Below are 14,572 nucleotides of genomic sequence, written 5' to 3'. Positions count from 1 at the left end.
TACAAAGAATAGTTTTGTAATTATAGATTTCAGTATTATTGATCTACACTCACCTATTAACACTTAAATCGATACCTATTAAATTACAATCTTGCGATGCTTTGACAGCCTCACTTACTATTCAATATTTTCGTAATCGAAAAGCATAAAATAATTTGACGTGTGTTGATTTTGAAATTTTGATATTATTGATGCATTTAAACTACCGAAATATATATAGGAACCTACCAAAAATTATTTTGACTAATTTTAATGTGATGTTTTGAATTTCGCTCAGTGGAAGAAATTTTTGTAAATAAATGGAATAGTTTCATTATTTTATCTGTATTGAGGCTGACAAAAATAATAAACATACTTTATTGAGGTCAAGCTGCAATGTTATCGAAAATGTTAAAAATAACAAGTAATTATCGAATTTAAATGCAAGTCTTTTTTTCAAAACTTCAAATTTTGCTGAATTGAAATCAAGTCGGGTATATTAGTTGAAAATGATAAATATTTAAAAATTAAAATTTTCACAGAAAGGTTACCTGTAAATTACTAAAAATAAATATTTCTTACTAAACTCACAAAAATATGACTTTTGATAGACGATTCCTTGAACAATTATACAGGGTCTTTCCAAATTAGACGCGAATCTTGGAAGACGTATTAGTATGGCTCATTTGCTGTCGTTTGAGCCATATTTAGTGATTACCAAAAATCAACAGTTCACAAGATATTTGAGTTCTTGTAATTTTTGAAAGATTTCTCCCCTTACTTTGTTTTTCGTAAATTTTTTCTACGTTGACCAAATTTTGGATTATTTTCGTGGCCAGCGAGAAGTCCAGACCTAACACCGTTAGATTAGACAAAGAAAGAAAATCGAAAGTAAATTTCAGGTAAAAAGTATTAAGAAACAAGAAAGACGGCACGTGCTTGAATAAGAAATGGTGGAGGTCATTTTAAACATAATTTATGAATACATTTTGATTTTAATTACAATAAAAAATATTGAATTCATTACTTCAATTCTTTGCTTAGTCTTTCCCCTTTCGAATCAAAATATGCTGAAACAAAACTAGTGCCATTCTAACGAAAACTTTCTTAGGAAATGAAGAAGGAATTTGGTAAGTTTTCTAAACAATTTTGTCATACCTAAATTGTGGAATTCGGAAGTTGCATGCAAATTTATATTAGAAATTCACTATTATATTCTCTTCATATACCAACTTTGAAATTGTACTGATTCTTATTCAACATCTAAGCAGCATAGTTTTGCTTTTTTCATACATATCATATCCTTCTCTAATGAAGACAATCCAAAAGTTAAATCAAACTTGGTCAACGTAGAAAAAACTGACGAAAAATGTGAGGTGAGAATTTTATAAAAAACACAAGAACTCAAATATCTCGGAAACTGTTGATTTTCGGTTGATAATGAAAATGGCTCAATCGACAGCAAAAGACACCTCCTTCAAGGTTCACGTCTAATTTGGAAACACGTTGTATATATAGTTATATTTTTGTGAGTTTAGTAAGAAGGATGATTATTTGTTAATTTGGAGGTGATTCTTTTGTAAAAACGTGTTGCAATTGTTGAAAGTTGTTAAATTAGGATGTGCATATTGTGCTGATAACTAGAAGGAATAAATTGGATCTAAATTTGATATACATAACATCCTACGTGAAAAACCCCGTTTTTCTGACTTTGGGGGACCATATCTCCGAAACCAGTCCGCGAAAATTTTCATTTTTTTTTGTTTAGGAGACCAAAAATACGTAAGTCCACTAAACAGAATTTTTCCACTCGGTCTATTGCGATAACTATATATTTACCGTTCTCTAATGAAAACAATCCAAAACTTAAATCAAACTTGTTCAACGTAGAAAAAAATTTTCAAAAAACGCAAGAACTCAAATATCTCGGAAACTGTTGATTTTCGGTTGTCAATAAATATGCCTCAATCGACAGCAAATGAGTGATACTAACACCTCCTTCAAGGTTCACGTTAGGGAAAACACCCTGTATATAATTTGTGAGGTTTTGTGAGGGAGAAAAACATACGTGACAAACCCCGTTTTTTTGAAATTTTGAGGACCATATCTCCGAAACTAGTCGAGAGCGCGAAAAATTTCATTGGAATTTTTTGTTCAGTAGACCGAAATAGGTAAGTCTCACTTGATAGAATTTTGCCACAGGGTGGAGTGCGATAACTATATACATATTTAGCGAAAATATTACAGAAACCTACCCTCGCCGGTTTGTAAGGTTTAGGAAACTCCATTCTAAGGCTCATAATCCAATATATCCACTATAAAACACCCACAACAATCAGTCTCACACCAAAATCATCCGATAACTTAGCACGAAACTTCGCAACCTCTGTTTACATTTTTACTCAGACGGGGAAAAAAATGAGATCATCAGAACCACGGTGCGTCAGATCAGTTAGGCAGGAATAGACGGTTCCCCGAATTGAATCCCGGATTCTAGCGCGTTAATTGGGACGTACAATCGTTCATTCTACCAGCTGTACGATATTTGGTTTATTAGTGGATGAGATGCTTTCTGAATCAACACTGATGTTGTTTCCTATCATCATATCTGTCGAAATGCTGTCGGAACCCACACATGGGCGTGCTTATGCATTATCACTGGGCGATCATCGCCACAAATTCTGGCGTTGACGGAATTCGATTGTGTTTATAGGAGACTTAATTCTGATGTGGTTTGACTGGAAGGAAATCCGATTTTGGCTTGTTGTTTTGGGAACTTTCAGTAGAAGGCGTCCTGATTCCTGATAAAATATAAGGTGCTCCTAAATTGGACGTAGGTACAAATGAAAATGGTAGATTCCTTGGATAATATTAGGTAAAATGTTCAATAAACATAAACCCACGAACGCTTTACTCTCGAAATACAGGGTGTTGAATTTTAATTTTTTTTTCGAATTTTTTTCGGTTAGCAGCTGCTATTTGGAAGATATTCATTCAACTGAAATTTGACTAAATAGAGTTTACGTCATATGATATGCCAATTTCAAATGCAACTATACAGGGTGATGTTTTTTCTGGAGCAATGCCCGCTCTTTTCCTCCAGAATTTTTTTTTGTGGATCACTGGTAAGTTTGAAGAAATGTAATTATGAAATGCTCTAGCACATCCAAATGATCATGAAAATCCAGTTAGTAAGCTGTGATGATTGATATAATCATCAAATTTCCTGTTTATTTTGCCGATCTGGAGCAATGGTTCATAAAAATTCGATTAACTCTTATAAAAAGAAGGACTACAAGAACCATTTTGTATCTCGAAAACAAAGCGTATGTACTGATCCAAGGATCCATATGGAATACGACATCAAATGTCCTCCGCGTGATCTCTTACAGGAACCAATCCTGGTGAGGTGAGGTGAGGTGGTCTTAGATAACTCGCCGGCATTTTATATGATTTTACATTTTTATAGATATAAAACAGAGTTTCTAGATCAACTTATATTCGACAAATGACCGAAATTCTATGGAAAATAGAAAAGAACTGATGAACTTCACAGGTTCATAGGGAATTTGCCATAACTTGCCGTAAAATATGCCCAAGTGTTTTGCGCGCCGAGGATCTTCTTCAACACTTCCACTTAAAGCAGTAATATTTTCGTTCAAGCTTGTATTTCGATGGTGTATGGGCTTTGAGACATCAGTAATAGATCTAGTCTCTTCAATTTTTTTCACTGTTTCGCCAATTGTACGCTTAGATAAACGATTATGTCATCTGCCTGTGATGCACGAAAAGTACTTACTACAGAATCATTATTTATGTAGCAAGTTTTCACAATTTTTACATGTTATGACAATTCTGTTTGAAACAGAGCTGTGAAATCTGGACTACGACATATAACCCAGTATATCTTCAGTTGAAGTTTTCCTTTATAGCCAATTACATGAAATGAAACAAAACTAATTTCCTCAAATTTTAACATCAACATAAATTGTTTCAACAACTGTGGCATCTTCAGTTAAATTTCACTTTTTGATTGATACAAAACAGAGTTTGTAGATCAACTTACATAGATAACAAAATTCGAGAGTAGACCAAAAACCCATGGAAAATAGAAAATACTTGATGAACTTAACACGTTTATAAGGCATTTTGCGCCTTCGAAGATATACCTGTATACAATTTTGTGATCTCCGAGAGCGCAAATGCTGCTGACTTCACGCCAGTGTTTTCCTCATTTCTTTTAGGTACGTAAACAAGCAAAATCTCCTGACATTCATATTTCACTTGAATTTCTCGTAGTAATTAGAAAAGTACTTATTGTGGGTCTGGCTTAAATTCGTGATACGCTAATGTCTCCTCTGTTTGTCGACGGATATTGACAAGATTTTTATAGTGCCAATGAATGATAAAACATGTTTATGATTACGTTAATCCACACTCGAAAGCAATAAGGAGTCATCTGTTCATTAACAGTTTCTGATAGCAAATTTAGATAACCTAAGGTGATTAACGCAGTCTACTAAGTGTTCGCTGCTACCGTGAGCTTTCGATGCTTTCATCCTATTGGATCAGTAGCACAAGGCCATTATATGAGTCATTCCACTAAGCCAAACCATTATCGTCTTTAGTGGAAATAGAGACAGTCCATAAAATGGATTATCTCCAGGCTGAAATGCATTTATATGGCCAAAAAAATAAGGAAGGTACTAACGTGAAGCCGGAACCTTTTGAACACTTGTTCATTCAAACGCCAATTACGTCTTTTGAGACCACATGATAATACATACAGGGTGGTCCAACGAAAACTTAACACCTCGATTTTCCGACTTTAAAATGAAAATGTGGAAGATCGCTCGGACCTAATAATTTATGATTCGAGAGGAACAACTTTTCCGCTTTTTTCATTCCTGTAACTTTAACCCCCTAACGGGGGTGACAACAACCCCTTGATTTTGAATAGAGATGAGGGGTGTTGCGAAACCTCATTTTGAAGATCTTATCGAGTACTATCTGCCCCTTAAAATTCGCTTCGAAATATCCATCGATAATGAAATAATAGCGAAAATAGCGAAAGAGGCAATGTGGAATTTATCTCGAGAATATTATTGGTATCCGACACATTTCAAAGGTAAAGGGTGTTTTTTTTTTAGATGTATAGAACTTTAAGTTGCAATAAAACAACGATGGATTATTCGATTGACACTAATTTTATTTATCCGCAAGATAATCTTGTGGCATTACATTTTAAATATGATTTCAGGCATATGACCGTCACGGCTGGCTCGGATGTAGTCCAATCTGGACGTCTAATTTTCGATGACTTTTTCCAACATTTGTGGCCGTATATCGGTAATAACACGGCGAATGTTGTCTTCCAAATGGTCAAGGGTTTGTGACTTATCCGCATAGACCAATGAATTTACATAGCCTCACAGAAAGTAGTCTAGCGGTGTCAAATCACAAGATCTTGGAGGCCAATTCACCAATGATTCCACCAGCCCATAAAGCGCACCAAACAGTCAGTTTTTCTGGATGTAACGGTGTTTCGACATACACTTGAGGATTAGCTTCACTCCAAATGCGGCAGTTTTGTTTGTTGATGTAGTCATTCAATCAGAAGTGCGCTTCATCGCTAAACAAAATAAAATGGACGTTGTGCGCGATACGTGTTCCGCACAGAACCATTATTTTCGAAATAAAATTGCACTATATGCAAGCGTTGTTCAGGCGTGAGTCTAATCATGATGAATTGCCAAACCAAATTGAAAATAAATCACTTGACAGCTGTTAAATCGGTCGCCATCTTGAACAGTAATGCCAACTTAAAGTTATGTACCTCGAAAAAAAACACCCGTTATTTAGTATTTGTGCTCTTTGTCTATTTCACCTGTCATTTGGTTGTCGATGGAAATTTTGAAGTGAAATTTCAGGATCAGATAGTACTCGATCAAAATGAGGTATCGCATCCCTCATCTCATCCCTATTCAAAATCAAGGGGTTGTACTCACCCCTGTTAGGGGGTTGCAGTTTAGGGGATGCGAAGAGCGGAAAAGTTGTTCCCCCTCGAATCGGAAATTGACGGGTCCAAGCAATTTTCCATATTTTCATTTCAAAGCCGGAAAATCGAGGTGTTAAGTTTTAGTTGGACCACACTGAATATAGAATGCTTATATGTATTTATTTGTTAAATCTCAACTTAGTGAGATCTGTTGTCAATGAAATAAAAGAATTTTTTCGAAAGCCAGAATTTCTATGGTTTTGAAGATGCTATTCGAATGAATTTTCACACGAAGCTTGAATTGGTTATTCTTTATATACACATGAAATCACGGAAATATTGGGTAATTTTTTTTCAATATTTTTCTTCAATTTCCCAAAGATCTGATGATGTGATCAACATTCAGCAATATGCATTCATCCTAAGATATTCGATATGTTTACATCGGATGTATGTAGGCGAATATCATAAACTACTTTATTTTTAGATTTATTCTCTATGAGTAAAAAACATTACTAGACAGAGGTCAAATTTTTTTTATCAGGCAGATATCATAATTCACGCTACTAATATAAATAGAATGGTAAGGTGCTTGTTTATAGAAAGAACATTTTTGAGCTCTAGTCGATCGCTTATCTTTTTGTCACAATGCCAGTAATTTTCGAATTTTGAGCCTTAAATGGTCTCAAACGATGAAGTTTGACCCTCTGATGACCCATAAAAAATTCAAGAGGAATATCAAAAAGAATAAACTAACATTTCCAATACCACAAAACCGTGGCAGTTGAGAGCGCAATTGGCTAGTGAATGAACGAGTGCTTAAAAGTTCCTGATTTCAAGTCAGTAGGTACTTCCTCATTTTTTTAATATCTTTTGGCGAAAATGACGGAATGCGAAATTCCAACCCATATTTCCTTCGTATTTTTAATAAAAATTTTCCGGTTTGTACGATGTTAAAATTCCAAGTGACTCATTCATTAAATAGATCGTTTAAACAGTTATTTAATTCATCATAAGACATCAGTATATTTAGATAGTTCAATTCTACCAGGATAAATTAAATACTTTTCTAAACATTTATTTATGTCTCCAATGAGAATAATTTCACAACAAATGATATGTTACGAGGTGTGAAACTGGCTTTAGTATTAATGCGGTTTAGTGTTGAAATTCCTTTGGTGCCAAATTATCCACACCAGATGTAATGAGAACGTTTACGCATGCTCAAAGTGAACTCACATATGGAAAAATTGAATTTCATATGGGACCATCTACAGCAAAAACAGAATACCAAAGTTCATTGAAATTGCGTATAAGAATTTTACAGATTAAGGCTGTTACAAGGATATCCGAACAAACATATCGATAGACAGACAAAAAATCTATTTTACTTTATATAGGTATACAGGGTGTTTCATTATAAACTGGACAAACATATATAGATGTGTAGATGAAACCGGGACAATCATTTTTGACTTATGATATATACCGTGTTTTCGAAGCATAAGCGAGATACATAGTGTGTAACGTCATTTCTGAACAATATTCTATTGAGAGAGGTCAGTAACTTATGTATAACCTTTAAAGTTACAGATTTTTGTGCTTCACGTCGGTCTGCTTTTCATCGACTGAGTATGTTTCAGCCTTTATCATTCGAGACAATTACCGTCTTAAAATTCGAAAATCATTGAATTTGCTACAAAAGGATGGATTCTTCAAAGCAATTCCTTTCAATGTGCGTTTGTTACGGTAATTAAAAAGGAAAATGCTCTGATTCCAAGTCAGTCACTCAAAAAATTGTACTAGTAAATATAACGAAAAATGTATGTTACGATAACAAAATGAAGATCCCTATTTGGTCAATCTAAACTACTGAATCAATAGAAGCGCTTTTGTTAGAACTCAATTGAAAAAAAACTTGATAAATATAAAGAATTTTCTGTTACCATTATAATGAAAAAGTTGTTCTGCTAATAGTATAAGTGGCATCCATTACAAAAATATTGATATTCATGACAATACTTTTGTATAACATCAACAATATATTCTGTTATATTTATAGAAATATTCTGTTAAATTTATCAAAATAATTCATTATTAGTATTATATTCAAAAGAAACAACGATTTCAACAACAGTACTTTTTGTAAAATGGATAGTGTAATAGTGAAATATACAATTAATACTTTTTATCCAGAAGTAATTTCTTTAGCGCTTAAAATATATAAATTTTTATATTCAATGGATTCGGTTCTTACTTGGCAGAAATTCATTATAAATAAGAATTCCACAAATACTTGTGGAAATAACTTTGTTTTTATCTTATATAAAATGTGTGTGTGTAGAAATTTAGCGTTCTTTCTATAGAATTTGTCGATTGTATTAATGAGCTATACAATGAATACCAGCATATTGTGTAGCCTTAATAGAAATCATGTAGTTATCTGTTATCACAATAGTTCTAGTTTTATAGTTTTACAATCGATGTTCAGAGTAACATAAATGCTCTATTTTGGGTACAGTTCTTTCCCTTAGTCGAAGCAGTTTTGTGTTGCATTTAAAAATTTAATACTTTAAACCTTCAACAGTAGTACTTCTGTTAATAATACTAAGATATTTTTCTGTGTGGTAAACTTCTGCTCGAAGTTTCTCATACAAGCAATACACTTCAGGAAGCAACCACCCCAAAACGTCTCGACGATATTAAGCGATTTCAAGCGAATAACCACTAATGACCGCTGTTATTGTTAGTCTTGTCCTTGGTATTAGCTCTTTGGGAAAAAAACAACTGGCTGTCTAAGAGAAGTTGATTGGGAAAACAAGCATATGCATATCGATGGAAAGGTGCGAATATACAAATCCTGTGTTAGACATCCTAAGAACAGCGGAGATGAAAACTCTCAGAATATTCGCAGGAAAAATATTAAGAGACACAGTTGGAAATAGCGATATAAGATCTCTCTTTAAACTGGAAAATATAGCGAGATGGGGAAGGAAGAGGAGAAGATATTGACGAGACCACGTAGAAAAAAAGGACCATAATAGATCAGCATACATCGCTAAGGACTGGAAAGCAGAAGGCCATTAGGAAGACCACCCAAACGATGTAACGATAGCTGGAGTTCAATCTCCTAGGAAGATGCACCCCACTGAGGTGACCTTCACAATGAAAATACCTTAAGGTCTAGAAGAAGAAGAAGGAAACAAACACTAATTTTTTTTATCATTATCCTTCTGTATTTAGGTTCCGTTATAATGAAACTGTAGCGACTCTGCATCCGGAGAGGTGGCAGTACTGGCTTCGCATCGCACTCAAGCACGGCACCTGTGGGTTTATAAGACTCACTGCAATACGCTCTATTAGTGTGACGTCACACACCGCCATTTTTGGTTCTCCTGTCAGTGTTCGGAATCCAAACAAATAACTTGTCATTCAAATTAGTACGGTGTCGTTGAAGGAATTGGCTTATTTTCATAAAAATAGAGTATTTGAGGAACGATTTCAGTATTAATTGATAGACAGAAGAAACGAGGTTAATACCAGTGAGTTTGAATCCTGTATCATTCCCTAGATTTTGTAAAAAGCCGTGTTTATTAGTTGAACTTCAAGTTCGAACTTACTGGCATCAATCACTTGCCTTCTGTCTATCAATTAATGGTGAAATCTTCCTTAAATAATCTTATTTATCAGAATAAGCCAATTTCTTCAACGACAACGTACTAATTTGAATGACAATTTATTTGTTTGGATTCCAAACACTGACAGGAGAACTTAAATGACGGTGTGTGACGTCATCACTAAAAGAGCGTATAGGGCATAGTCACCCCTCCACAATGAAGTGGGAAGAACTCTTGGGCAGAGATCGCTGGATTGCCCAACTGATGAGTCCACCAGTGATGTTACCTTTGGTTATCTTCGGTCAGAATCGTTGACGTAGAAGGGCTAGTTCATGACGTCATGTGAAATAACCAACAATGACCAAAAGCGCTTAAATGCAATTGGTCATTGTTGGTACTCACTAACGATAGTTGCTCATTTGCTTGCAATAACCTAAAGAAACACCTCAAAACTCACCCTCCTCTCTTCCTCCCTAGCAGCCCTGAGGTGCAGCTCGATGGCCTCCATGTCGATTTTCGGCATAGCCGTCTCGATGTTGTAGACATCGAAGCTACCTGCAACAGAAACACGCCTCTTTATACAGTGCGAGAGCAACCTGAAATTGGCCGTAGGTAATTTTATTACTCGGCCGGGACCCTGGCACGCCTCGCTACTTATTCAAATTTATAAATGGCGGGCCGGGGAATATCGGAGAGGGTTGAAAGCGGGGCTAGTGCGAGATGAAAGCTCACGATAATTGGGTCATTCATCACGCGCCACGGTGTTTTCGTCGAGACTTACGACGGCGAAAGGCGTCGTAATGCGTATTGATACGGGAAGTGTGACGTTCGTTTAGGGAGAGGAAGACGTGTGAAGTTTGGAGCTAGGCGAATGGGAGTTTATGTGAGGAGCGGGTGAAGATGTGCCGCTTGGTAATGGAGCGGAGTTGAGAGTTTTTCTCATCTACATTAGAAAATATTTCTTGATTTGAGTCACAGCGAATAATGATGATAATTTATGTCATACCTGATTGTTATTTCGATTTTATTGGCTGCGTTCTATTCTATTCTATTCTTTATTGCCCTCATAATATATAGGGTACGTCACATATAATCATAAAAAAATAGATGAATATAATCCTATAAATGCAAATATCAGCAATAAATTAAGTTAAAACACGAATAACACAAAGAAACATCCAAAACAATACAACCAAGCTAAAATAGTGTACAGTGCATCCCATTTTGGGTGAGACAGCCAGGTTTCTCGCTTGTTACTTAAGATAGAGCCTTGCGGTTTTCACGTTCCTGTCCTACTTTTTCGTGAAACTCAAGTTGGTCTAATCAGATTTTGCATAACTGTTTCCGTTCGAAAGATACAGGGTGATTTTGGAAATTGATACTTTTCGGACCCCTCCTTTATCTCTGAAGTTATTAGAAATAATGCTCAGGTAAAAACTACGTCCGAATCAGAATTCTGAATAGAATCCAGTGGCGTACTCAATATTTTTTTCGGGGTATGGTTTTGAAGAGGAAGACGTGTGAAGTTTGAGCTAGGCTAATGGGAGTTTAGGTGATGAGCAAGAAAGTACACAGACAGAGAGAGTAACGAATGTGGAGATCTTGCGGAGAATGCAGAAAGGGAAAGAATTGGTACTGACTATTGAAAAGCGCAAACTGCAATACCTGGGACATATTATGAGGGGAGATAAATACCAGTTGCTGCAGCTTATTGTCCAGGGAAAGATAATGGGCAAAAGATCAATAGGAAGAGGAAGAAACTCATGGTTGAAGAACTTGAGAGAATGGTACAATTGGAACAACTGCCAATTGTTTAGATCTGCAGTATCGAGAATAGGCATAGCTTTGATGATAGACAAGCTTTGGAACGAAGACGGCACCTGAAGAAGAAGAAGAAGAAAAAAGTATGCCGCTTTGTAATGGAGTGGAGTTTTTCTTGTCTATATTGGAACATATTTCTTGATTTAAGTCACGGAGATAAATGATAATAATTTATGTCATACCTGTTTTATTTTGATTTAATTGGCTGCGTTCAGCGGAAAGAGTAGTTCCAAATCTGATCCCTGAGCGTTCACAGATCCTTAAGTAATCAGAGAGTGATTTTCTGAACGGCCTAACCTCTCACACCCTTGCTTTGACAATTTTCACAAGTTTTAGTTTTAGTGAACGTAATTCAGAGTTGCCCAGAAAAATGGCGTCCGCTTACTCAAAGTATGGGTTCACTGATCATTTGCGCTCAGAAAAAATTCTTCCAACTGTTACAATACTTTGAAACAGAAAGGATATCGGGTATGTAGTGTTACAATACTGTTGCAGCCATAGCTTAGTTAAAAATGCCATTATTGAGTTCATCTCGCCCTTGATCAAAACTGGTCATCTTTTGAAGCGATCCACGAATCGGTCCAATTTTTTCTTCTTCATAAGACCGGTAGTGCTGGTCAGCCAGGCCGTGTGTCATTGTTATAAACAAGTAGGGCTACCCATTTAATAATAATAATGATAATAACATTTATTTAGCAAAATAGCTATTGAAAACATTTTGCGGCCGTTTTTATTTCAATGATCGGCCCAAACGCATTAATTGCGTTCGGTAACATCACCTGTGATTGTTTCAGTCGGTTTTAACAACTCATAATACAGTACGCCGAGCTGGTCCCAACAAATACTGAGCATGACCTTGGAACCGGGAATATTTGGTTTGGCCGTCGAGATGGGAACATGGTCGGGATATCCCTATGATTTTATGCGCTTATCGTAATCAACCCACTCGTCTCCAGTCACAATGCGATGCAGAAATCCTTTGCGTCTTTGCCTTGCAAGCAGCTGTTCGCAAGCAAGCAAACGCCGTTCAACATCTCTCGGCTTCAACTCGTACGGTACCCAATCTCCTTGTTTCTGAATCATTCCTATGACCTTCATGGGTTTCGAAATGGCTTGTTGCGTCACTCCTTATGATCCTGCTAATTCTTGTTTGGCCATCCAAGTGGAAGCATAGCAGGAATATCCCCATAATTTTCTGCGCTTAGGATTATTGTAATGGACCCATTTTTTGTGGATACAAAATACACAATGCATCGCATTGTGACTGGATAGTCACAATGCGATGCAGAAATCCCTACAGTCGTTGCCTTGCAAGCAGCTGTTCACAAGTTAACAAACGCCGTTTAACATCTCTCGGCTTCAACTCGTACGGCACCCAATTTCCTTGTTTCTGAATCATTCCCATGACTCTTAGGCGTTTTGAAATGACTTGTTGCGTCACTTGCAATGATCCTGCCTATTTCTTTTTACATTTGACACGAGTCTTTATCAAGTAATGCTTCCAATTCTGCATCTTCGAAAACCTTTTTTCTTCCACCGCCATGCTAATCTTCGACATCAAAATCACCGTTCTTAAAGCGTTGAAATCACTCTCGGTAGGTACTTTCACTAATAGCGGCCTCACCATAGCTATTTGAAAGCATTCGATGAGCCTCAGCCGAAGATTTCTTCAAATTGAAGCAGAAAATTAAACCCTCCCGCAAATGACGAGAATTTGGTTTGTAAGCTGACATGTTTAATCGGAAATAACTTTTTGATGCAGATATATCATTTCCAAAATCCTTATCATAATTAAATATTTACCGCCGAAGATTGATGGGTTGCTGATTAAATGACGAATTTTGACCCGAAAACCTGGGTTCAAGTCCATGCAGCGTACAGATTTTTTTTCTTCATTTTAGCCGTTTTAAAAGATTTGAATTACCAAGCCACAGCGTAAAATTTGAAGTATTCTACAATGAACAAACAATTTATCGCTGACGCTGACGTGTCGAACCCAATCTCCCCCGTCTCTTGCGCAAAACGTCGCGAATTAGCGAAAAGGGCTGTTTATTTATGAACCCCTCAGTGACACAAACATCCATTAGGCCATTAGTTCAATTAGAGCGAAATCTCAGAAACACCCCTGGAATTCTTGACCCAGTTTTCCTCTTTGCGTAATAAGCGGCGTGTTTCTTTGTTACGAACGTCATCCACAGTACGATAATTCGTCCTCTGCTAAGGCAGAATAATGAATTATGGCTGTAATTACAGAAACACGCACTGGCTGTCTAAATGGCTATTGCGGATGTGGGAATTCAGATGGTGAATTCACAATGTGGGGAGATTGCAATGCGGGTGATTGGACTCTGAGGTGACGATTGGTTGCTATGAAAATATATATACAGGGTGTTTCATTGGGAAACGGAAATACTTCACAGGTGCATAGGTGGCACAAAGGCGGTTCTGGAGATACCCCATTTATTGGGTCTTACTGTCTTCGTAGCCGAGATACAGGGTGTTTTATGAATTTTGCCCGTTTCTTTCTGAGGCCATATCAAACGAACCACCAGGTATATTTTCTTCATATTTGGCAAATATGTTCCTAACTGAGAGCCCAAACGTATCATGCAATAACCACCTCGAAAATCCAGGTCCGGGTTAACAAAAAATTATGAATACATCAGAATTTTAAAAATCTGTTTTAATATTCGGAAACACCACTAAAAACTAAAGTGAGACGTGTACTTCAAATTTTCGCGCAGACAGTTTTACTGCACAAATTTTCAACGTAAAAGTGAAGTTTTTAAGAACTTAGATACCTGAAAGTGGTTTGAAGTGACTTTTTACAATGAGTTATCAAAAATATTGAATCCATAATTATTTCAACAGTAGTTTATAATTCATTTTTACATTGATTCTATTTTTTCATAGCTGTATACTATTTCAGTTTCTATTTATTGAGAATTGAGTTGAATTAGGCTGGTATCGGCATATTCCTCATTTGATTTTCTAGGCGGTTTTTGCATGATAAGTTTGGGCTCTCAATTAGGAACATATTTGACAAATATGAAGAAAATATACCGGGAGGTTCATTCAATATGGCCTCAGAAAAAAACAGGCAAAATTCACAAAACACCCTGTATCTCAGCTACGGAGACAGTAAGACCCAATACAT

The 14,572-nt window shown here is 36.2% G+C and overlaps 1 protein-coding gene across 2 annotated transcripts in view; it reads right to left on the bottom strand.

Moving 5' to 3' along the window:
• The window catches only part of LOC123677594 (general transcriptional corepressor trfA), a 115,111-nt gene that overhangs the window by 14,750 nt on the left and 85,789 nt on the right, over window positions 1-14,572 (bottom strand). For both annotated transcript variants that reach the window (XM_045614216.1, XM_045614215.1), the window contains exon 5: window positions 10,052-10,149. In XM_045614216.1, the coding sequence (XP_045470172.1) occupies window positions 10,052-10,149 (98 nt within the window). The remainder of the gene's footprint in view (window positions 1-10,051; window positions 10,150-14,572) is intronic.

The sequence above is a fragment of the Harmonia axyridis genome, chromosome 4 (assembly GCF_914767665.1).
Source record: "Harmonia axyridis chromosome 4, icHarAxyr1.1, whole genome shotgun sequence".
Taxonomy (NCBI): Eukaryota; Metazoa; Arthropoda; class Insecta; order Coleoptera; family Coccinellidae; genus Harmonia; species Harmonia axyridis.
The sequence above is the reverse complement of the archived record's forward strand: the minus strand, read 5'-3'. Positions and strand labels throughout refer to the sequence as shown.